Source organism: Eublepharis macularius, chromosome 6 (assembly GCF_028583425.1).
Source record: "Eublepharis macularius isolate TG4126 chromosome 6, MPM_Emac_v1.0, whole genome shotgun sequence".
Classification (NCBI taxonomy): Eukaryota; Metazoa; Chordata; class Lepidosauria; order Squamata; family Eublepharidae; genus Eublepharis; species Eublepharis macularius.
In genome coordinates, this window is record NC_072795.1 from 111,457,053 (window position 1) to 111,482,635 (window position 25,583).

General features: G+C 43.0%; 1 protein-coding gene across 2 annotated transcripts in view; it reads left to right on the top strand.

Moving 5' to 3' along the window:
• Nucleotides 1–550: 550 nt before the first annotated feature.
• The window catches only part of ADAMTS14 (ADAM metallopeptidase with thrombospondin type 1 motif 14), a 95,901-nt gene continuing 70,868 nt past the window's right edge, over nt 551–25,583 (top strand). Inside the window, exons 1-2 of one of the 2 annotated variants that reach the window (XM_054983370.1) lie at nt 551–638; nt 4,198–4,616. In XM_054983370.1, coding sequence (XP_054839345.1) covers nt 551–638; nt 4,198–4,616 — 507 coding nt within the window. The remainder of the gene's footprint in view (nt 639–4,197; nt 4,617–25,583) is intronic. The other variant, XM_054983371.1, reaches the window with a different exon arrangement.

Here is a 25,583-nt window from a genome sequence, read left to right on the forward strand (position 1 = left end):
AGGGGGCGTGACTTTGGCCTGTGGGGGACCCTCCCCGTCGGCTGAGGAGAGGGCGGAGCTTGGCTGCTGCCTGGCCAATAGCAAGTGGAGCAGCGCTGGAAGCGCCACGTGCAATGGAAAGTCCTCTCTCGGTGTGCCTCCCGCAGGAGAGGAGAAGGCGGAGGAAGGGTGGGAGGTCCTGGCAGCCCCCCTTCGCACACGCCGGCCTGGTTGTCGCTCGCGGGCGGCGGCGTCACGGAGCGCGCGGCCCCCCTCCCCCCTCAGCTGGCACCAGCTTCGCCGCGGGAAGCGCCTCCTCCCCTCGGCCGGCCGCCGTGCCTTTGCATTGCATTGCATGGAGGGGACTTGGCCGTGGCCGGGCGCGGTGCGACGAGGGGGCCAGCTGGAGGACCGGCTCCTCCGCTCTCCGCTGTGCGGCTGACAGGACGCCGGCTTCGGCTGCGGAGGGACGCTGGGCGCGCGTCTGGAGGAGCAGGAGCGCCGCCGCCGAGCAACTTTTCGGGGCTTTTTCCGGCTGGCCGGGCGCTGGACTTGCCGGCAGCCTCCCCCAATGGATTATCCTCCTCTCTATGTGATGCTGTCTTGCTTGGTTCCTCTCCACTGCTGGCTCGCCGCGGGCCGGGGAGCGAGAGCCCAAGGTAGGCGGCGAGGGAAGGCGGGAGGCGGCGGGGTGAGTGGATGGGAAGGCAGCAGACGAGCCGTGTCAACCTGTCTGCCGTTCCCGAGGACGAGCCGCCGGGCGGAGCTCCTGCCCTCCTTGGGGCACCTTGAGATGCTGAGCGAGGCGGCCAGCAGGGTGCTGCGGTCCTACGCTGACCCGCGAGGTCGCGAAGTTCAGTCCTCTCAAGCCGGCTCAAGTCCGCGGAAACGTGCGCCTGTCGGAAAGACTCGCTCAGGCTGCAGTCCTGCGTGCGCTGCCTTGGAAACAAGCCGGGCCCGGGGGCTAAACTTGTATGGCAACATTTGAGCGACTTGCCTATTTTATAGTGGAGCGCTGGGCCCGTTATATTCAAGCACGGCTCACCATTCTGCCTCTGTGCCTACGGTTATTTATTTCTGTAGATGCTTAGGTCCCTCTTCCCCCACCCCGAGGTCCCCAGGTGGCTGACAACGCGGTTCTTCTCTCCTAAGGAGAGTTAGGTTGGGAGGTTACCCTGCATGGCAGAGTGGGGATTCAGACCTGGGTCACTTTAATGTTAATGCCTGGGACTTTAAGGGTGCAAACAAGCAGCTGGGCAAGCACTGAATACAAAACGCACATTTCTAAGACCCTCGTGCCTTACGATGCCTAAGGATTTGCCAGACCCTATCATTCTTAGATTCATTTAAATGAGAGACAGCATCATAACATTTTCCATATCACCAGCAGTATTTTCGTTGGAAATCTCCCCATAAAGCCACCTCGCTGAAGCTAAACCGCTAGTGTGTTGGTGGGAAATCTCCTAGGAATCCTGTGCCTGCTGCCTTGAATGCCATCATAGACCAAAAGTGGAATATAAATGCCATAAAAATAAAGTTACTTTCCACGGACACAAGCGCCCCCCCCCCCATGTGCTTTATCTAGCTGGGAGCGGGGGGTGCATGGAAGTGAAAAATCCTGATCAAAGCTTTCAACTTGGCATTATGTCCTGACTTTCTAATATGTACATTGCCAGATTTTCAAGAAAGCCTTTGATGTTTGATCCTAAGCATGTTTCCTTAGATTTCAATAAAATTTGTTTCTGACTCTGAGTATGTGAGCTTAGGTCCAGTTCTTTAGGTTGAGGTGTGTCTGTGTGTGATGGGTTATTGACATTTCATAGGTAGGTATTAGCTTCTTTAAGCTACCTCGCTGCAAACATAGTCATCACATTCTTTTCTGACCAACTTTGTCACACTTAATTATTTTTATTATTTATAGTCTGCTTTTCTCACTGGGACTCCAGGTGGACTACACAGTGTAAGTCAATATGAATTTGCAGAAATTGGAAACACGTAGAAATCCTATACAGAGCTGAAAACAATGCTGAAACAAGTATAAACCATTCAAAATGACATATTAAACAATGCAGAAACTACCTAGTAGGAAAATATTTACAACAAACAGTATTCTGCAGTATTCTCTTCTCCTCCATTTGTGTATTCAGCAGTAGAGTCTACAGCTCTTGTCCCTTTACCAGTGCATCTCTTTGAACCATTTTGGTACAGTACAGCATTCTTACCTGTGTAAAAAAGCCTTCCTGAATATTTCAGTTTTGCATAGTTTGCAGAAAAGCCAAGAAAGTGGTTGCTTTCCATAAGGTGGGGGCTACTGCAGAGAATGCTCATGTATGGGCATCTGTTGATTTTGCCCATTTGCATGGTGATATCTGCAGAAGGCCCTGTTGAGATGAGCAGAGAGTCACATTCTCTTGAACCCATTGATTTCAGTGGGCTTGGCATGGTGTAAAGATTTAGACTTGCACTGTTAGTTTTAGGCACCGATGAATAATGAGCCAAAAATATGCACAGAGAGGAATGCTGCAACTGAGCAGTTAAGAGGTTTCTAAGATTTACAGTGCAATCCTAAGCATAGTTACTACAGTCTAAGCCCATTGATTTCAATGGGCTTAGACTGGAGTAACTCTGTTTAGGATTGTACTATTAATCTCAAATTTGACTATCCTCTTATTAAGGCATTTTATTTTGCTGAGTATTTTTCCGCCTTTAATTAAGACAGAAGTCTATTTTTAGTTATATATTTATTTTAAAAGGCAGTTAGCTAGGTTTGCTTTGACAAACAATGTTTGATTTTATAGTTGTGTTGGCTGTGCCAATTAATTGGAATACGGAGTCAATGCTTGAGATCTGGTTGTGAGTTCTTTCAAAGTGTGTTATGATGCTGACACAGGATTTTTAAAATAATAAAAAAGAATTTCAGTGGAATTCCTTATTTTAGAGAAGTGATGTTGCATGGACACTGTGCAATGAATAGTTTGCATGCTTGGTGTTAGCTGGGCAAGTAAGAGGCATAACTGTGTGTCAGTGTGAATTTTTTCTACCGTGTTGAACATGCCCAGTCAACACTCCATAAGCCACAGCTTATGAGGGGGAAATAATAAAAGGTTTTGCAGGTGGGAAGAATGGCTCCCAACTTTTCAGACAGCCCCCAAACAGAAAAAAAATTCTGCTACTAGTAGCCCACCCCTATTGTTTCAGGGAAAGAAAAGTTAAATTAATACCTGCAAAAAAGTGAACAAATGATGGCTTTAAACTAGAATGGTTCTATAAGCCTCAAATGTTTATCAGCTTGACATCTTTGTATGGGACTGACTGTATCCTGAGATCCTTCAGCAGCACTGAAAAATACATAGTTTGGTTTTGTGCACAGAATTCAGCTCCTTGTGTTTTTAGCTCTCATTAAGAAAGTACATTTTTTTTTAGAAAGTTTGCTATGGGAAAGTATGCATTTTAAGTTTCAAGCCCTTAAGGATGTAAAGTATGTGGGCAATACCTGATAGGCTGCTGAATCTGACATTCAGCAGAATGAGGTGGTGGGATGGGCTGCCTCAAGCTCTAGATACGGGATTGAATTCCTGAATGCTCCCTTACGTTAAAACTCATTGGCAATAGAAAGACAGGGCAGTGGTCACAGGGCAAGACTATATAATGTTTCCGTTTGAAGTGTTAGCTACCTGTTTGCAAGGTGTTTTCTTTTTCCTTTTCAGCTGTAGGCAAAGCATTCAAAACTGGTACCTCCTGTACTCTGAAGTGATCTAGTTCATCTTGCCCCTTCGTTCTGCTGCACAGGTGGACTAGTCCAAGATTTCCAGTGGTCGGAGGGAGGGCTTCAGTGTCCCGCAAAGCTGCTTGCTCAGAACCTTGGCTAGCAAAACCAGTATAAATTATGCAAAATAATAAACAATATAAAATAAATATTGAAGGGTAAAATAGTTTATGCTAAAGCAGAATTCAAGGGCTTTTTTGTTGGAGTAGTTTATTTTTTGTTAGTTTGCTTTCTGTATTAGTGTGTACAGGCCTGGCCATGTATTATGGGATGTCTTGAGCAATAGTTCCTTCCAGTTACTCATGTGGAAGGAGCTGTGACTTGGCCCTGTGTGAATGGCCTATGGAAGAACCAAGCTCCATAATGCTGAAAGCACAGGCTCTTCGCCCAATGAAGATTTCTCTCTGTTTTGAATGTATTGAAGTGTGTCTATCTGTATTTATTTCCACTAGAGCTCCTCCTGTCTGGAAAGCTAAGTGAATATGGTGTGATTGTGCCCTTCAGTGCAGATCGCCAGGGACGGTTCCTCTCACATGTGGTATCTGGCTCACTGGCGGCAAGGAAGGGGGAAGCCAGCCAGCCTTCCACTCCTCCACCACGCTCAGGTCGACACAGAGTGGTCCGCAGCACCCCTCTGCACCAAAGCGTGCCCAGGAATCACTTGTTCTACTTCAATATCACAGTTTTGGGGAAGGACCTGCATCTTTGGCTCAAGCCCAATCGGCGGCTAATATCTCCAGGCGCGATGGCTGAATGGCAAGAGGACTTCCAGGAGGTCTTCCAAGAGCCCCTGCAACAGGACTGTGTCTTCACCGGAGGTGTCTCAGGCATGCCAGGTGCCATAGTGGCCATCAGCAATTGTGATGGGCTGGTAAGCAAAAGGGGAATTGTATCTTCATTTGCTTGCAGGATATACATTTCCACACTGTTCACTTGTTTCTTAAACCATCCTTGTTTTATCCTGTGCTCCCTCATGAATTTTGCATGGCGGGTACCTGAATGGGGCCAGTAGGTGGCACTTGGTGAACTCTGATGAATCAGGAGGGAGGAGCTGTGCAAGTAAGCCAGTGTGATGGCAGTGTCCATTGATGAACCTCCAAACACACCCTTCTAATCTTCTGTAACCCTGATTCCCCCAGTGCATGGAGCCTGCATGAGTAGTAATGGAGGAACAGACAAATTCACATGTAACAGCATGTGAAACGATACACTAGACTCTAGAGGTGCACATACATGGAAATGCTGCTGCCGGCTTTTGCACATGCACATGCGTTCACGTACACACACATACACAATATCTTGCAGTTGGTCCAAAGCCAGTTTTTTCCCCCTGGTCTATTGGCAACTCTTTTGGGATTTTGTTGCCATAATGGAAGGGACAGGTATGTTGACCTGACTCAGTGGAACATGTGAAGAGGCCACATTCCATCTGAGAACTAGTTGCTGGGAAGAAACAAAGGGGACTTTGGTCATCCTGTCTGTGCCCTGCCCAAGAGCCCCAAAGAGTAGGAAAGAGTGCTGTCCTAGGGAGACCTTGATGTGGCTTTTTTCAGTAATTGATTTCTGTGACCCGTGCAGCGTGACATGGGGCATACATGGATCTAAGGGCAGTGGCCGTAGCTGAAGATGCCTAAAGGGATTCTGTGAAGTTTTTCAAATTCTGGAAACATCACATAATTACAGACTCCTAAAATTCTTATTTATAGCCAAGGCAGCTCAGATTCATGTGACTGATTTGTGGTATTAAGATTCCCCCCCCCCTCCTTTGAACAGGAAGCCCCACATAACACATCACAAACTGCTTTGGAAAGTACCCTCAATTTCCAAAGTAGTTTTCTGTGTGGCATGGGAAGGGGGAGGGAAGCTACTTGAGGACAAACATGTTTTGAGCCCCCTGTGCTTTCACTGTTTCTTGGACCCTGCCACTCCATGATCATTCATGGCACCCAAGCACAGAATTTTACATATGCATGTATCCTTCCTAAAAAGCCTTCCTCCAATTTTCTTCCATTGCAGGGAAAAGGTGCTTAAGTTGGAGGAAGGCTTCAAATTTTGCTTGGTGAAGTGGTAGGATACATTCCATTGGGTATAGAGGCCCCTAAGGCTGTTGGATCATGCAATGAGAATGGGGGTCTTGTTCACTAGCCCTGCTTCACTCTTGTTCCCTTGTCTCTGGGCTCACCCGATGTCTGTGCCATGTGTCACAGTCACTTAAGTGCTTCAGTCACACGCATAGAGTGCTGGCTTTGCTGTCTGTGCACCACACAAGTGGCAAACCTGTATGCAGCCATGATGCTCAATTCACAAATATCAGGTGGGCTCAATGCTTGGTGGACTTGCCCTGAGGAGGGATGAGGGGGAGCAAGGTGAGTTGACCATCCCTGTTCTTAACAATACATTCATCCGACTGTGCATTATTTAGTTTTATCAAAGATAAAACTAGAAAGCAGCATTGTGATGTTATTTCCTATGTTAGCAGATCCATCATAAATAGTACGTCTTTCTATGTATATCTGAATATATGAAAGTTACAGAATCCTCCATCAGGCATGAGGTGGTGTGCAGCATTGATTGGATAGCTGTCTCTATGCACTACACTTTCCAATGCCATATTGCTGGCAATTCAGCGAATGTGTGCAGAGGGTTCTATAGAAGGTTTGGCAGGTAAATTATGTTTTCCATCTTGGATTAAAGTTGGAAGTACTGGATGGCGTTGTGTTCAGCTGCTTGCATTCACTTTCTACCCTGTAGGTCTGATCTGCCTCCAGAATTCCCTGTGGTTCACCCAGTGCTTACAAAATATATTGATGCTTTTAGATGTTAAAAAAAAAGGAAACAAGACAGACTTTTTCCGTAAGCACTATTCAGCCGAGAACCTCTCATCACACTTTCTCTTTTTGGTAGGCAAAAGCGTGAACTTTTCTTAGAAAATAACCACTTTTGGATGCAGAAAGCACATCTCACTGGCCAGTTTCATGGTTAGTTGATTTGGTACTGGACCACTCTTAGTAGGTGCGAGTACATTATTTAACTAGACATGTCATTGCAATGGCATCGTAATAAATCCTGAATCCCTTTTCAGGAGAATAGTAACAAATCATTGTTATGCCAGATTAAATTATTTCAGAGTTTACAGTGTTTAGTCCTGCAGTCTCCACAACTGCTGAGCAACTGTTTCAAGTTTTACAACCTCTGTGCATGAAACATTTCAGTTACCAAGAAGGTATCTCAATTTAGATGGGAACATTTTCACTTGCTAGCCATCCTAATGGCTGGTATAAAGACAATATGATGAGAATAGTAAATAATGCCCTAAACTTTTTACAAGTTGTGTACCTCCTACAGAGACATTGGGCTCCTGGGACTTTACTTATGTGACCCCTCCGTAAGTTCAGTTGACATCATTTGGCATCTCCTGATGCTAAAAATGCCTGACCAAGCAAGCAATGGGAGAAGTCTTGGGGACAGTCCCCTAAAGCTTCTGTTGTTGTAGGAGGGCCATAAAATGAAAGGAATCTTGAGTTCTGGGTCACTGCCATTTCTTGATACTTATAATAATAATCTGGGCTGATAATAGCAAGCAGGCTTTCTAGTTTGCCAGAATTCATTATCAGAGCAGATGTTAAGTAACAAAGGGAGAAGGAGATGGAGAGATGAAGATGTTAACTGGGAATGGTGAAAAGGTTCCAGTCTGCAGTTTGAAAGCTGGAACAGAGTGGGTGGTGGCTTCATGAGGCAGACGAGGCTGCTGGGAGAAAAACAGTGGCTGCGCTCTCTTTCCACTGCTATTTCAAACTGCTGGTTTATAAATTATTAATAATATAATAAAATTATTACTATACTGTTGATTTCCCCCAAACATTCGGTCTCGAAATAATAACTGGCATTAAGATCCTAGCCTCCATAAACACAATCCCAACTCTGAGAGCCAAAACACACGAGAAGAAATACCCAGGTTCAGGCACCTGTATTTCCCTTCCCCTTCCTGCTGCTCTGTAAATGCTAAACTTTAAGCTTCCAGGACGCCTACACTTCCCAACAAACCTTGAGGTAAGAGAACAAGTTTAGCATTTACAGAGCAGCAGGAAGGGGAAGGGAAATACAGGCGCCTGTATTTCCCTTCCTGCTGCTCTGTAAATGCTAAACTTTAAGCTTCCAGGACGCCTACAGATCCCGGCAAACCTTGAGGTAAGAGAACACGTGCTGAACCTAGGTATTTCTTCTCGTGTGTTTTGGCTCTGAGTCTTAACGATGCTGAGAGAGTTCCTGCGGGACGTCCTGGCAAGTGCCTTCGAAGTTTATTTGGAGCAAAGACTACTTGGTCGCCCCACCCCATTTCTGTTCCCTGTAGAATCTGTGGGAGTATTTTTGCCTGACTCTATGGTGCAGTGGGAACTTCCACTTCTGGCCTGAGGAATTCCCAATAGAGTCTGAGTTGATCCAGATGATTTCAGCCTAGCAGCAGTGAAAGGGCAACGCAGAAACCTATCCTGTACCTAAAAGTTTTCAGGTTTTGGGTTTGTCAATTTTATGTTAATCAAAAGACCACTTAATGAGAGGCGAATGAATTTCAAAAATAGATGCTCCCTCCATTGTCCCTAAGTAGCTATCTTAGTCCAGTTGGAATGGTTGACATCAAAATTGGATTATTAGTCCTAAAATTATACCAACATAAAAGATTATTGTCTTTCCAAAGTGGTTTTGGCTGGCTTTATTTGGCTAGGCATTTAGAGACCAAGGAGAAAGAGGCATTTTAATTGCATGTGTGCCCCCGCCCAGTCTTTTTAAACTTTCATAAACTGTTTTACAAATGTTCTCATCCTTAGGGATGGGGTGGGTTTAAGGTCCTTTTCACACAGCGTTTGTAAACTGGTTTGGCTGCCAGTTGCTAATGGATTTTTTTTACCTTTTCAGACAAAGCCGCTTGTGTCCCATTTGCAATGTGGGGTTGAGCTTTTTTTTAAAAAAAGTTTTCTGTGTTCTCAGGTTTTCAGTGTACTTCCCATTTGCTAAAGAGCACTGTTTGAAATGTTCATAGCACTTCCAACAGCTTCACCTTTCTATTTCCCCACCCAATCCCAGGGAGGATCTTTAAAAAGTTATATAGATTAGTCCGGTAGCATTGTCATGGTAGATGTCGCAGGTTCTCTGAATTCCCAGATTTCTTTTTTTTAAAAAAAAGTCTCTAGCCCCTTCCCTTGTGGAGATATGCAGTTTCCTTATATCTCCTCAAGGGAAAGGGTTAGGGACTTCCTTTTTAAAAAAATGAAAGGAATCAGAGAACCTGCTGGACCTATTGTTAAAATACTATAATGTTATGGCGATATTTTTGTGCCATTTTCCAAAAAAAGTAAACGCTCTCTTGACTGGGGGTGAGGGGGAGAGCAACTTCCTGCACCAGAAAAAGTGGCACTGTTTGAAATGGCCGCAGCAATTTATATACAGTTCATAAATAGATGTAAATGCCGTTTGAAACGGCTGCCACCGAATCGCTTTACACAAAATCAAGGCAGCAACAGGTAATAACCAGGTTAAAATGGAAATGTGAACGGGGGCCTGAAAGTATAAAGGTAGAGTGGACCTCTCTTTGAAGTTCAAAGATCAGGTGACAACTAACAATAATTACAAGATATGTAGGAACAAAACAATTCCAGCCCCTTTCCCCCATAGAACAAAGTGGCTTTGTACTGCTCTGCCATATAATTATGCAGACAAGAATGAAATCTTTTAAAGTGATTTAGGAAATTAGAACTTCTAATTCTTGTGGAATTGTGAATCCTGTGTCCTGTATAATTTTGCAAATAGTAGCACTAGACCAGTTGAAGAGGTTTGGAAATTGCTGCCTGAACAGGATTAATGGCTTCTTATAAGACGCTTCTTGTCAAATTTTCTTTTAAACCATCATCTGTTTACAGGATGTCAACTCTGTATGCTTTTTCTTTGTCGTAAATAAGGAAGAAAAAGGGAGATTGACCAAATCAAACATGAATTATGGCTGCTAGGATGTTGTTTTGCTATAGTGTAGTATGATGCTGAATGATCACCAGAACTCTTGTGTCTGGATCAATACACCAGCATGTCCAGTGGCGATGCTGGATGTTTGTAGTAATTTTATTACCATTTGACAGTATATCTAAACCCCTCCCTGCAAATCCTCCATCTGTCCATTTCTGTGGTTTTCAAGGTGTGCCTCCTCCTTTTGTTGTTTTTTTCTAAAAGTATGAGGCAAATTCTGAAGGATGAAAACTTATAAGGCAGTGCTTACATTGCTTCCAAATGGGTGTTCCCTGCAGACACAAAGGTGACGCTTTCTGGACTTTTCTGAAGTAGCCCCTATTCCAGTGAAATGGACGAAAGCCAGGATTAGCTCTCTTGAGGACCTTGAGAACTGAAGTTGTATTTCAGATGGGGGGAAAAACACCATCTGAAATATCTGCAGTTTGGTAGGCATCACAGAACTGCTGCCTCATCTTGGCATACTTTTGTGCTGTTGGCTGTCTGTCTATTAAGAGGAAGCCAATAATCATAATAGTAGAGGTTTTTGCAAGCCAATAATCATAATAGTAGAGATTTTTGCAAGCCAAACGGATGTGATGGACAGAGCTGTGTCCAGGCACTAGACCAGATGGAGAAGTGGAAGGTCATGATTTAAAGTGGAGTGATAAAGCTTTTCAGGAAAAATCTAACGTAGTGTCTCAGGCAGGTGTGAAAGAAGATTGGGCAGACGTAGTTCAAAGCTCTACCTGGAGTATTTTTTCCATTTTTTTTGATGAAGAGGAAAAAAGTGCTCTCCCGCATGAGGATATTTCATTGCTTATGCTGGACGTTCCCCTGCTCTTGGAAGAGAATGACAAAGGCTGTATTTGGTATCTGTGTATGGTACAATCCTAATAGATTTTCATGAAATATCATATGCAATATGATAGAACTTAATAGTTATATTTTGTTTGGCAGCGGAGTCATCCAGTCATAAATGTTTTCCGCAATGTGTAATAATTAATCCTCAGGTAATTAAATTGTAGAAAAGACAGGACTTACAGTTTATGGAGGTAGATTCCATTCACATCAATTTCTTGTAGAAGAAAGAAAGAATCTTAATCTAAAGCCCTTGCTTTCCCTGTGCTGACTGCTTGGGTGTAAGAAAGAAATACCACATTGCAGGCAAGAGAGATGTAAGATGAGTAGAGATGGGCACGAACCGGAAAAAAATGAACTGTGCAGTTCGTGGTTCGTTGCATTTCACGAACCACGAACTTTCAAGAACCTGCCCCAGTTCGCGAACCAGTTTGTTTGGTTCGTGAAAATGTCACATCCAGGTCAGCAAATCGTCACTTCCAGGCCAGCAGAAGGCTACTTCTGAGTCAGCAGAAGGTCTGCAGGAAGTCCATCCCCTGTTGCCTAGGAAACTGATCGTATGCAGTGACGAACCAAAAAATAAACCAGCCTAAAGTTCGTGGTGGTTTGTCAGAAATGGGCTCTGATGAACTGCTGGTTTGTGAACCACAAACCGGCCCAGTTCGTCATGAACTTTGGTTCGTATTTCAGTTCGTGCCCATCTCTAAATATGAGACCTCTTCCTTTGGAGGCCACAAAGCACAAGATACAATCTCTCTCAGTGGAGACAGGGAGAGAGGAGTCAGGAGGTGTTCTAATCTTAGACAAAAAGAGATATCTTGCTTATCAGAAAAATAGGACATACAGAGAGAGAGAGAGAGAGAGAGAGAGATGCAGTGGTCCCTAAGGTCCAAGGCATGCTGAGTCGCCTATTCTAACATTTACCGGGTATTCAGTGCATTTTATCAGGAAGACCATTCTTATAAAGACTTGTGTGGATGGATTAATTGCAGTTACCCAGACAATGACTTGGGGTGTCTAGGTTGGGACTGCTGTGGGCCAACCCAGCAGTGACCCATTCAATCTGGACAGAAAAGAGTTTCACAATGCACCAGTTTCTCCCCTTCTTTTCATGCTTACTATTCCACTAGGAAAGCACCAGTGGAGATTCCTGCTCCTGTGTCAGTTGCTCATGCTTTTTCCTCCTCTTTGCAAGCCTTGCAAGCCCTACTCCCATTGCCTCGGAAATATGACCACGGAGTCTGACTGCTTTGCTGTTGCCATACCATCACAAATTCCTAGAGGTTGCCTGCTTTCAAATTGTGTGAGTCACGGCCCTCTCTGGATTTAAGCATCCATCAATGTGAGATTCATATCCTTATCCTAACTAATAGGAAAGGCTCTTGTGGTCTTCTGCATGGAACTGCTAATTTTTTAATACAGTGACACCAATATCCACAGTGCTTTGTAGAGTTTTACACATACACATCCAAGAAGCCACCTTGTACTAAGATAGGCCATTGTTCTGTCTAGAAAAATGCTGTCTGGCAGTAGCTCTTCAGGGTAACAGGCAGGAGTCTTTTCCTGAACCCTTCCCCTTTTAAAAAGCCGTTCGAGACCTATGTCTATTGCCTGGGAAATGTGAGTACTTTAGTGTTGCCCCCCCACCACGGTTTCCTAGATATCAACCTAAGATCCTTCACAACTGGAGATTAATAGAATCTGGAACCTTTTGTTTGTGAAGCATGAGTTTTCTCACTGAACTATGGCCCCTCACAAGCAAAAAAGGCAGACCTGTGCCTCCCAAGGGGATCACGTTTCAACTTCAAAGAAGACAGGGGCTGGGGGAGTTTCCAGTTGGTTATAATTTTTTGTCTAATAGTGCAGTCACAAGCAGAATTACACCTTTCTAAGCCCATGGAGTTCAATGAATTTACAAGGTTGTAACTATGCTTAAGATTGCCTTGTTTTCTTTAGATGTGCAGAATTTCATTTTACATTGCAAGCTATAGAAAATGTCTTGGAAGAATATTTGATTCATAATACATTTCAGTTTGAAAGCTATGCCTGTTTGTATTCTGCAATGTTTGTATTCTGTAACATTGGGGACATTCTGCAATATTTGTATTCTGTAATGTTGGTGACATTACTAGCTTTGAAGAGAGCTCTAGAGGAGAGATGGATGTGTGTGTGTGTTATGTGCCACCAAGTTGCTTCCAACTTATGGCAATCCTATGAAATGAAAGACCTCCAAAATGTCCTATCATTAACAGACTTGCTCAGATCTTGAAAACTGGAGGCCATGGCTTCCTTTATTGAGTCAAGCCATCTCTTTTTGGGTCTTCCTCTTTTCCTACTGTCTTCATTTTTGCTAGAATCACTGTCTTTTCCAGTGAATCTCGTCTTCTCATGATGTGACCAAACTACGATAGCCTCAGTGTCTCATTTTAGTTTCTAGGGGAAATTCAGGCTTGATTTGATCTAGGATCCAGTTTTTTTGTCTTTTTGGCCATCTATGGTGCTGAACTCTCCTTCAGCACCACGTTTCAAGTGAAATCATTTTAATAGGGGGAAGGTGAGAAAGTTATGTTCTGTGAGTGGGAATCCTTGTGCATGCATGTATTATGTGCTATCAAGTCACTTTTGACCTATTGGTGATCCTATGGATTAATGACTTCCAAAACATCCTATCATTAACAGACTTGCTCAGGCTTTGCAAGTTCGAGGTCATAGTTTCCTTTATTGAGTCAAGCCATCCCATGTTGGGTCTTCTTCTTTTCCTGCTGCTTTCCACTTTTCCTAGCATTATTGACTTTTCCAGAGAGTCTTGTCTTCTCATGATGTGACCAAAGTACAGTAGTCTCAGTTTCATCATTTTAGCTTCTACAGAGAATTCAGGTTTGATTTGATCTAGGACTCACTAATTTGTCATTTTGGCTGTCCATGGTATCTGTAAAACTCTCCTCCATCACAGAGATTTGGTGGTGGGGGTGGGCACTTTGTACAGGTTTGGGGAAGGGAGTCTGTAATTCCCAGCCTGTCTTTATATACAGGGTTTATTTATAGAAGGAAATGGTCATATGTATTTTGCTTCACCTGTATTCACCAGCATGTATAACCCTGGTGTTATGTATGCTTGCATTAGCATAAACTTGCAAGTGTTTAAGTAAAGTGCATCTATATGCATTATACATTTGTGTGCTCTACCACAAGTGATGTAAAAGGTCCACATGCTTTCATGATATTCTTGCAAATACCTGGATTCTGAATATGCACACTACCATTTCCCACTTGTAAAACCCCATAGCCCAGTTAGGCTGCAGCCATCAGGAAGCTCAATTAATGTGTTTTCATTAATGGCACCAATGTGTGTGTTGGTTAAAGACCATGATAGTTGACTGATACCTGGTATTAAACGTAAATACAACTATACCCTCAATCAAATCTAAAATTACAGTGTATCTCATACTGCCATTGTTGTCATATGTGGGTGCCTCCTGAGTGACAATTAATGCCAGTTATGAAAACAATGTTAGCCTGTCTGGATAAGCATTAATTCTCTCTCCTTTCACACCCTTCCCCAGTGCATAGTTTCTAATCAGCCTCTTGGATTTTCATGGGAGCCAGTCTCCGTTTATATTATTTTTGGATGGCCTTAATGAGAATACTTTTTACACAGTACTTTAGAATGTTCAAAGCACAGACGTGCACTTTAAAAAACTGATATTTTTTGGATTTGGTTATCAAGAATCCTATAAATTATGGTATTCCTGATATTTGGGTCCCGAAATACCAGTTAAGTATTTGGATTCAGGTTTTATTCAGGAAACTAAATATATTTAGCGCCATTATTCCTTGTGGAAGGACCTTTCTGGATGGCTGGGAGGCTGTTTTTGGAGCAAGCTACACCAAAACTGCAGAGGAGCAACGGCCAGCAGTCATCTGAAGACTCTCTCACACCATGTTTTAAAAAGATTGGGTCAAGGGATCTGGTTCTCTGGTCCCCTGAACGTGGTGCCCCCAGCCACTTTTCATTGTTTCCTATGAGGGGAGAAGCCAATGCTTTCTCCAGGACAAAGAAGCCAGTGCCAAACATGCCATTTTGTTGAGATTAAGTTTCAGCTTATTAGCCCTCATCCATTCCATAACTGCCTCCAGGCACCTGTTCACAGTTTCCACAGCCCTCCTGGGATCTGCACGAGATAAAGTTGAGTGTCATCTGCATATTTGTGGCAACTCAGACCAAATCTCCAGATGACTTCTCCCACTGACATTACATAGATGTTAAAAAGTACGAGGGGCAAGATGAAACCTTAGGGAGCTGCATAGATCAGAGACCAAAGAGCAAAGTGGCAGTCCCCCAGCACCACATTCTGAAATCTACCCTCAAGGTAGGACTGGGACCACTGCATAACAGTCGCTCCCAATCGCGAACAGTGGTCCTTAAGGATCCTATGATCAATGGTATCAAAAGCTGCTCTGAGGTCCAGGAAAATTAACAGGATTGCACTCCAGCATCCATCTCCCATTGCATGTCATCCTCCAAGGTGACCAAGGCTGTTTCAGTCCCATAACGTGAACTGAAATCATATTGAATAGGATACAAAGAGTCCACTTCATTCAGGAATCCCTGGCCAGCCACCACTTGTTTGGTCACTTTGCTCAAGAATGGTACGTTTGAGACTGGATGGTAGTTATTCAAGTCTCCTGAGTAGGTTTCTTTAGCATTGCACCAGAGTCTGAGCACAAGGTTACATGAACCTGCCCCGTAAATGGGCAGGCAAATACTGGATAGTAGGGGTGTGCAATTTGGCTTGGGAATACCAAATATATATCTGAAAATACCTATTTGGTATTATTCGGGTATATCTATATAAACTACTACTTACATTGCTGAATAATCCGGTTATGTTTGGGGAATATCCCGGAATCACATTTTAAAGATTTCAGCAGCTTGTTCCCCCCACCCCTTTGCAGGCTTCCCAGACAACAGGAAGAGGGAGGCAGCCTTACAGTGGGTGTGTGCGTCCGTGTTGCTTGCTTGCCAAATACTACTACCAGGTCTGGCTGCTGCCTTAGTATTACAGGATTGCTAGGATGGCTGCTAGGATACCCTGGTTTGCTGTTGGTTCTGTTGGGCTTGCATTGGCCCTGGGTTCTGCCTGGCATTTTTGAGTGATACTGGTTCTGTTAGGCTTGCAACAGTGTCCCTTACCTGTTCTGCTGGGATTGTCCAGATTGATGTTGGTTCTGTTGGGCTTTGTTATTTCTGTTTTCATTGGAAGGCCTTTGATCATTGGTTGCTGTTGTGTGTTTGGCTAAGACTTTCTGCATCCTTGCAAAAGCCTTGAATTTTTCCCCTCAGGTCCAAGCTCCAAGTGATGAATGATACAGGTTGAACACTTGTCAGCTTCCCTCAAGTTTTGATGGGAAATGTAGGCATCCTGGTCTTGCAGCTTGGCTCTCCGACTGTTGTCCAATGGACTTTTCAACTGTCACTTGTCCAACATTCCACCAAGCTGCCTACATTTCCCATCAAAACTTGAGGGAAGCTGACAAGTGTCCAACCTGTGTCATTTGTCGCTTGTAGTTTGGTCCTTAGATGAAACAATGGAGAGTGGCTGGGGGCAGCTTGTTCAGGAACCTGTAAAATTGGATGTTTTTGTTCAATTTGCTTAACATTTTGGGAGTCTTAAGTGGTTAGGCAGGACTAGGTTCTGTAAAATTTTGGTGCAGTTTTCTTGGAAAATGACCCCTCCAGCCCCACAGAAGTCTTTCTCCATAGGGAATAACGGAGCCAAATTCTGAATAAAATTCAAATCCGAATACTGTACCAGTATGTTTGGATCCAAATATTGAGAATACCAAATATATATGATATTATAACTACCTGAATCTTTCACACTAAGTCAAGGTAAATTGGTGGCATTTTAAATGGAGGAGGCATAACTAGTGAATGGTGGTGATACACATTAACGCTTAAGAGACGAATTACACGAGGACACTTAAGTGAAGGGAAACACAATGTTAGTCGGGAAGCATAGTTTGAAATTTACCTCTCTACAGAGCCGGCAAAGATCGCTCCTCAAAGGGTTTGTTAATAATTGACAGAGCTTTTGGGAAGGCAAAGAAGAATCAGGTATGACTGTTTCCTAAGTGACTTTTCAAGTGCTGAAAAAATGTACTTCCTTATTGGGGCCTCTGTCTTTTAGCTTTTACAGCTCTTCTGCCTAAGAAAATTGTGTAACTCTGTCAGTATAAGGAATTTCTTGAAAGGGCAGGGGAAGCAACCTTTTCAGGTGCTCTAAGGTTTTTTTTGGGATGCTTTTAACATTATACCGAAAGCCACTCCCTGAGTGCAGCAGTAGCCAACTTGGACTGATTTGTGTGTCTCCTAAAAATGCCTCTCTGCTTGGCTGGCATCATTACAGGTTCTTTTTATCAGATAGAAATGTTAGTTTCAGTGGACTGTTCCCTTGCAGTCCAGGCAGCTGGTTTCTTTGCCCTGCTATCTGAAGGTACCTTTTTAAAAAAAGTTATCTCATATTTCAGTTGTGTTTCAGTGTCAGCGTTTTGGTATATTGTGTGAAGTGTCATCTTCTTTTCATTTCCCTCCTATTGATTTATTGAGGAGACACTAGCGAGGGCAGTAATTTTATCCATGGCACAATGGGTAGCGGCTGTGCCAAGCTGTTGACTTTTCATTAAAAGACTGGCACATCTCCAGCTTGATGGATTCCACTGCTATATTTCAAAACAATAAACTTTTTTTTAAAGGAAAGGAAAAACTCTTCTGTCCATCCTCCAATCTCCATAATATCTTTTCCTTTTAAGAGTTGGCGTTCATCTGATTTTAATTTTTATTAATTTGATTATATTTTTAAAGTGAGTGTGCACAGTAGATTCCTGTGACAAAGAAGTGCTGATTGTGGCAATGCCTGTCTTGATGAGGGCTACCCTAGCTGCTTCAAATGACGCAGAGCACAGTTTTCCAAAGTGCTTCCTGTCAGCTTTTGAAACCTCATCCAGATGAGATGGTTTCTTTGCGTGAAGTGTAAAGATAAAAGAGTTGAACTCTTTAAGTAATGTGGCAGGTATATCCTGTGCCGCTGCAGGCCTAACCTTTTGTTTCGTTGGCCAATTAGCAAGGAAGAGGATGGTGACTCATAAAGGTGGGAGGCTCTTGGCTTCTTTCTAATAAAGGTGGTGGGACTGCAGGATTTTGCTGCAGGCAAGTTTAGTGGACCTGGGAAAGGGAGAGGAAGCGACTTCTACATTCCCAAAAACAGAGGGCTGGGGAGATAGCTATGTAAAAAAGAAAAAGAGGCCAGTGTGGAAATAAGCGCTCCTAAGTGAGACCTATACATTTGAAGACCCGTAAGCTTTGACTCTTCAGTACTTGCACCCTAAAAATCTGGTTGGTCTTTAAGGTGCCACTGGACTCAAATCTTGCTGTTAGTTTGAAGTGCTGTTATTCAGGTAGTAAGGTTTTTTTTTAATTAAAGCATCTTTTCTAATACAAATTCAAACTTTATACAAAAAAGATAATAAACATATACATCATATAGAAGAATTGTTGATATATTAACGTACATAGGGCAGATTAGATTATGTATTTATATAACATATATTCATACCGGATGTTGTGAATTAAGACCCTGAGGTAAATTTTTGTTCAATACTAATTTGTTTCGTCTTTTCCACCTTAAAGATCTAATTCTAGGAAATTTGGGTACGGTGATGTTGTTGGCTGTGTGTCGTTGATTATAAGGTAATCTATAAATGGTTGCCACATTTCTGCAAAGTTTGAGAATTTGGGGTAGTATAGTGACTGTTGTAGTTTGTCCGTTATTTTCTCCATTGCCATCTGCTCCCATACTTTGTTGAACTGTAAATTCAGGCAAGGTGGATATGAGGATTTCCAACAGGAGGCAATAGCTGCTTTAGCAGAGACTAGAAGTGAAGTAATGAGGTCTTGCCTTATTTGTGGAATTGACGTGTTTTGCCATATGTCCAAGAAGATGAGTTCTGGTTTTAGGGGTATATCATATTTCGTTATGTAAGCTATCTGTTGCAGTACCTTATCCCAGAATTCTGCAATGTGTGGGCATTGCCACCAACAGTGTGCAAATTTGCTTATTTTGCCACAACTTTTCCAACATTGTGATGAATTCTTTGATGTTATCTTAGACAGTTTGTGTGGGGTGAGATACCAACGATGTAATATTTTATAGGTTTGGAGGTTTGTGTTGATAACCTGGGATTTGATTAGCTTTGATGACCAGATAATTATGAGGTCTGCTCAGCGGTGTCAGGCAGCTGTGCTGTGCAATCCTACAATTCAGAATCCCTTAAATGTGACGGGGATGGATGCTAGGGCGCAGCTTTTGGAGCATGGATAGTCAGGTTGCAAAGGATTCTGAGTCCCCCTCTCAGATTGCACACAGCTCCATTATTATCCCTAAATATAGTTATTTACTCCCTTTATACCCCACCTTTCTCCCCAGTGGGGACCAGAAGTGGCTTGCATTATTCTCCTCTTATCCATTTTATCCTTTCAACATCACTCTCTGAGATAGGTGAAGCTGTGTCTGGCCCAAGGTCACCCAGTGAGTTTCCATGGCAGAAAGGATTCAAACCTGGGTCTCTCACTCCTAGGGCCAAGCTAGAAGTGACAAATTGCACTTGAATGGCAAGTGAACAGACTCACATGTATTCCTCCCTGTTGCGTGGAGCGCAAGTGAACAGGGAGGAATACATGTGAGTCTGTTCACTTGCCATTCAAGTGTAATTCATCAATTCTAGCTTGGCCGCTAGTTTGACACTTGAACCACTGCATAGTGCACTCTCTCTCTCTCCAAATATAAATGCTCCCCCATCCCAACAACTGCTTGAGTTGTTTGTTATTGAGCTGGCTCCAGATGATACTAAGATGTTACTGAAATGAGCACATGAACCTTATCCATGGCAGCACCCATCTGTGGCTTATTAATCCGATCTCTGTTTGCTGTTTACATGCCTGACCTCTGACCCAAATGTGCTTCCAGAAGGGGTGCTTCATCCTTTCTTCATCTGCTGTCATAGGAGGTTAGAAACAAGAGCTGGGATACTTAATTAGTTGCATTACTGATGCTGGAATAAGTTTGGAGAAAAGTTCTGAAGCAATACTGTTGCCTAGTATAGCCACATTTCTTCTTGGTCTTCGTTTGTACACCAATGGACAAAACATGTAAATAAAGCTATCTTGTTCTTTAAAATGGGCATGCTTACAAAACGTTAAGTGCCCGAGTTCCTTGGCAGGGAGTGAAGGGCCTACTCTCGGGTTTGTTGGGTTTTTTGCTTTTTTTTAGAATACTCTCATTGTAAGTGAAATGTGTGCACCAGTCATTATTCCATTTAGAGTGTAATGGGAACTTGTTGGACTTTGATTAATGGATAGAGATGGGAGGTAGCTTTTAACTTCCCTGTAGCTTTACAAACATCTCTGAGTCTGCAGCTGGTACAGATGTTGCTTTATAACTGCATAAAGCAAGGCTCAGTATGTGCTGCCGTTTTTTCTGCAGTAGCAGCATGCTAGATCCTGTTTATTTTATGACAGACTAGTGGTCATTTTGAAGGGATGGACATGATGGCAAAATGAAAGCATCGGCCTATTGCGTGGGGATTGTGAGAGTATCTTATCAGGAGTGGTAGAAGTACGGGTGGTAGAGGAACCATAGTTTGGCAGATAAGGAAGCTCTCGCTCGTGATGGAGATTGACTATATGATGATGTGACATCAGCTCAGGGTTTTTTTTATTTTACTTCATTCATATCTTGCCTTCCCCCTTGGGACTCAAAGCCTCTACATTGTTCTCCTTTCCTCCATTTTATCTTTACAACAACCCTGTGAGGTTGGTTAGGCTGAGAGTGGCCCAGGGTCACCCAGCAAGCTTTCCAGATCCTAGCTTCCCAGATTCTAGTCTGGCAGTCTGACCACTACACCACACTGATAGTTTGATCCCTGAAGGACAGAACTTGCTGTTCCTGGGAAGATAAATTCTATGGAGATTGTTGTGTTAGTCTGGTGCAGCCAAAACAACGAGTCTTACAACACCCTATAAACTAATACTTTTATTGTTATGCATTTCTATCAGACATGTGAAGTGATATATCCAGCTAGTAATAATCGGCAGAAAAACTGGGGTGGGGGGTTGTTAGAAAGAATTATTGGAAGGCTTAGTTTCCCAAGATTTATTAGATTGCTTATGAAATTGACGAAATCAAGATTTAGTCACAAGACTATACGATCCAGTCTGAGTGGATGTGGAACTTTCCAAGTTGTTGATTAGATGGCAAAGTTGGATGAATCTGAATAATGGAGGGCAGGGATTACTTTTTCTAGTGAGCTAACCCACTTCATGTCTTTATTCAGTTCGCATCTGATAGTATGAATTCCCACTCAGCAGTTTCTTGCTGGAGTCTCTCCTTAAAACAAGGGATGAAACTGGCTGTAAATTCAGTTTCCATGAAATGGAACATGTTTTCATACTAAAATCGTAGCAAGATGATATAGTGGGCACATAAGCAAAAGGCAGACCTGTACAGAGTCTATCATTTGCTTATGTATTGGCCTTAGAGTTGCTAAGACATGAAATAAAGCTTTGGTACTTGGACAGGGCTGGGATAGAACCACATTAGGGCTTGTGGATGAGGCCAGCATTTTTTGGCAGAGCTGAAGTGGATTGCAGTGGATTTGGCAGGTTAGGGGGTTCCTACCCACTGCAGGAGTTTTCATTAAGCTGTACAACTTAAATAAGGTGGGGTGCTGAACTTGCCTCCACCCCAATAGTTGGTTTGAAAGTGACTGGGGAAAAACAGCCATGCCGTGTTGTGTTTTTCACATCAGGCCACGTGCCACTGACATAATGGTCCCCCAGGGTAGCATTTTTCCCCCTGTGGGAAAAAAATTGTTGAACACCAATCTGTAGCTTACAGATGCTTATAAAGTAGCCCTTAACTCCCTTGAGGCTGTTTATGGTATTGTTTCTGACTAAAGCATGCTTTGCATTTGAGGTAATGTAACGTACTGTGAGTTACTAGTTGCAGTCTGCTGACCCAGGTTGAGGGCCAAGACTTTCCTAGTTTGAATCGCATCTGCTTTGAACTTCTCAAGTGGCCCTAAGGCAAGATGAGGCACCCCAGTCTCTGCTTCTTCATGTGCAATTATGGGGGTTATAATGTCAATCTGCATTATGTACGTTGCATAAGGATTACTGACAGAGTGTATAATGGGTGTTATATAAATGTCAAATTGCCCGTGTTACTTACAAAATAGAATTGAGAACTTGATAAATACAAGAAAACTCTGTGATCCTGGGGACAGAATGTTGGATTCTGGTCAATTGGTGTTCAGACTTGAATTTACTAGGAAGTCTTGGGCAAGTCACATACTTTGTCAGCCTCAGCTGAAAAATGAATGACCCTCTATGCAGAATCTGTAACCCAGACTGGGCCTGCCTGGAATCCCTGACTTGGGAGTGTATCACTTCAAAATACAGGTGAGGGAATCATATGCTTAAGTCCATCTCACTTTGAATCTCAGAAATGTACAACTGGGTTATAGTTGCCTTGCAGACACTCAGTTTGGTGTTACTTCATGTTGCAGGGCTGAGTCATATGGAAAATAAGCACCCTGTCTTAAAATTAAGCTTAATTCTTGGAGGGAGAGAGATTTTTAAAAGATACCTAAAGTAGAATAGTAATAGGAAAATAGCATGTTGAGATGGGAACAGTACAGGAGAACTTCCTTTCTTCTCTTATTCCTAGATGCTCATAATAGCTAGGAGGAAACTGTGAGGCCAAGCTAAGGAGTCAGCAGCCCACACCAGGACGGCAGCTAGCCCTGTTTTATTTTTGACTGTTTAAGGCAAGATAAAGACTGCTTTGAATATAGAAAAGGGTATTTAGTTTCTTCCTCTGGCCATGCAGACCCTGAGTAGTTCCAAAGGGGAAAAATAAAGATGTGTCACTCTGTGCTTGAGGACTGAGTACTACAGGCAGACGTTCAAGTCAGGAAAAACATAGAAACAGACCTGGAAGGAACCCCAAGAGTCATCTAGACTAACCCCCTCCACAATACAAGAAGTTCATAGCTACCTCCTGCAATGACCCCTGCTCTATGCCCAGAGGAAGGCAAAATCCTGACCCCAAAATTATGATTGACATTACCCTGGGCATGTAAGAAAGGACCGCAAGAGCCCTGCACCAGCTCATCCCTTCATGGCCTCCCTCTCCTGATCTGTGTACATTCATATTGAGACATAGAATCATCATTGGTGTCTGGTGGCCATTTAACCTCTTCCTAAATAACTCCAAGAAAGGAGAGTACCCTTCCTCCCAAGGAAGCCTGTTCCACTGAGGAGCCATTCTGACTGTCAGGAAGTTCCTTCTAATGTTTGGCCAAAAACTCTTTTGCTTTTAATTTTAACCTGTTGTTTCTGATCCAACCCAAACCATGTGATACCCAAGTCCAGAGGGACAGCTGTGTTTGTTTGCTACAATAAGATCAGCTGAGAACCCTGTGAGACCCTAATACAGATGTCGTATGCACCTGGCCATGGAACGTTTATGCCATAGTCTTGAAGATCACACAAGGAGATCACATGAATAGGTACATCTCACTTCAAAAACTCCCTCTGTGTACAGAAAAGGGCTATGTTAGAACGCGTCTTGAAATACTGGCCCTCCACAGGGAGAGAGAACTTTATTTTACATGGAGGAACATTCTAACATGTCATCTCCCCTGTCTGCAGTGGTACTTTGTCAGAGCCACATTTTGTCATGATCATGTATATCAGCTTTGATTGTGTTTGTCATGAATATATATATATATATATATCAGCTTCGAATGTGTTTGGCTGTGTACATGATGCATTTCAGTTCTTTTAACTTGGGCAAATCTGCATCAGTGTAGTAGTTTAAGGCGCAGCCATACCCTTACTACCCCCATTTTGACTGAAATGTTTATCAGAGAGCTGGCAGGCAACTGCAAATGTTGGCAGGGATTACTGAAGTCTGGTCTCCTGCATGCCCGTGCTGGGGACTGCCAGGAGTTCCTGCCAAGCAAATCTCTCTTGGTTTCAGACTTTGGTGCTGCTCAGCAGACAGGATTCCAGAGGAGAATGCACAGCCCGTTGGGAGAAGTGAAATAATGGGATTAGGCTGCTGTTTGGGTTCATTCTGGGACATTTTGTTAGCATGTCTATAGCTTTGGCCCTGCTCCCCCTCAAAGGGAGAAACACACAATGGAATCACTTGTATTTCTGAATTATGCTACTACTGCTTTGTTTCTTGAAGAAATCCCATGTTTTATATGTAGCCCTGATAACATTGAGGAAGCCAGGTGATTTGTTAGGTGCTCTGTGTTTGCAGTTGGTTTATGATATAGGTATTACAGAAATTGGCAAAAGACTGTTGACCATCTTGGTCATTCATTCATTCATTTTAAAAAATGTATTAATTGCTTTCTTCTAAAAAAGACCCCCAAGCTGATGTATAATCCATAAACAAATATTATAGAAATGCTACAGTTAAAACAATGAGCGGTCAATTAAACATACAAAACTTAGCAGTGTAAAGGTGCCACATCAATAAAAGTGCCTGAGAAAATAAGGATCTTAAAAATTACTACAAAATACTGAAATTATTGCAAGATGACTTTTTTAAAAAAAACATGCTGCCTCTCACTAGCCACTTAATTTCAATAGTTGTGACTATTAATAGTCAGTAGTTGTGACTATTCTAGGTTATGAAGTCTTAGCTATCATAACTTTTCATTCATTCTTTTATAATGGTTGTTGTGGGTTTTCCGGGCTGTATTGCCGTGGTCTTGGCATGGTAGTTCCTGACGTTTCGCCAGCAGCTGTGGCTGGCATCTTCAGAGGTGTAGCACCAAAAGACAGAGATCTCTCAGTGTCACAGTTCTTTTATAGTTCGCCTTTCTCACTGTGACCCAAGGCAAATGACGCAGTCAATAAGTTCAACAACTAGGACATTCACTGAACAAATACAATAGGGTATGGGCTGTAGAAATTTGAAAAAAATAGCATAAGTTTGAACACAGAGATGAAATGTTGCTGGAACAAAGCATAAGTAATTAGATGTGAGATCTATAACAACATGGAACTACCCGGTAGGATCATATCTACATCTACAGACAGTACCAAGTAGAATAGTCTACAGTTACTGTCCATATACCAAGGCAACTTTCTGAGGCACTATTCTATTACCCAATGAGGAGGCCTCCTTGCAAGTTGGGGGAATTAGTGTGCAAGGAGAGGCAGCGAGCAGGAGGTAGCTTCAGGATCTCCACCTGTGTATATGAGGATTGTCCTGGTTAGAGAACTCTTTCAATGAACAGAAAGATGTTTAAATCAAAAGGGTTAGGGTTTTTAATTGGAAAATAATAAAAATCAACAGCACGCAAACACACACACAACACACACTCAGAGCTAACTAGAAAGCAGTGGTGAAAATTGGATAGAGTTGAGGGATTGAGTGATAGTTACCATCCAGAAGAGGGCTTCCGGGAGAGAGAGCATTGAACGACTAGCACGTCAATGCGGAAGAGCTTGGATGGAGATCCGAGGGTGGATGCTGGATTGGAGAGCATGCACACAACTATGGCAAAGGGGGAGTCCAATTGTGGAATGAGTCCTGGGGAAAGATTGCATTTTCTGCCCCAAAACAATGACTTAATGGTTGTTCCCGGGATGAGACAAAGGACTGGGAAGCTGTCTATGGGGCAAGACGATGAACTGGGAAGGTTTGATAAAGTTATCAGTGATGATTGATGACCCATGATATATGGGTGGGTACAGCTATCAGAGCCCTAACTTGCCTGAGAATAGGAGAATAGATAAGGGAAGATGGGCAGGGTGTGTTGTGGTGATTAATTCAGGCACCCTGGGAAGACCCTGTTGTTTTAGGATCTTTGCCCATGGGCTGAACCCGGCGTGGGGTGA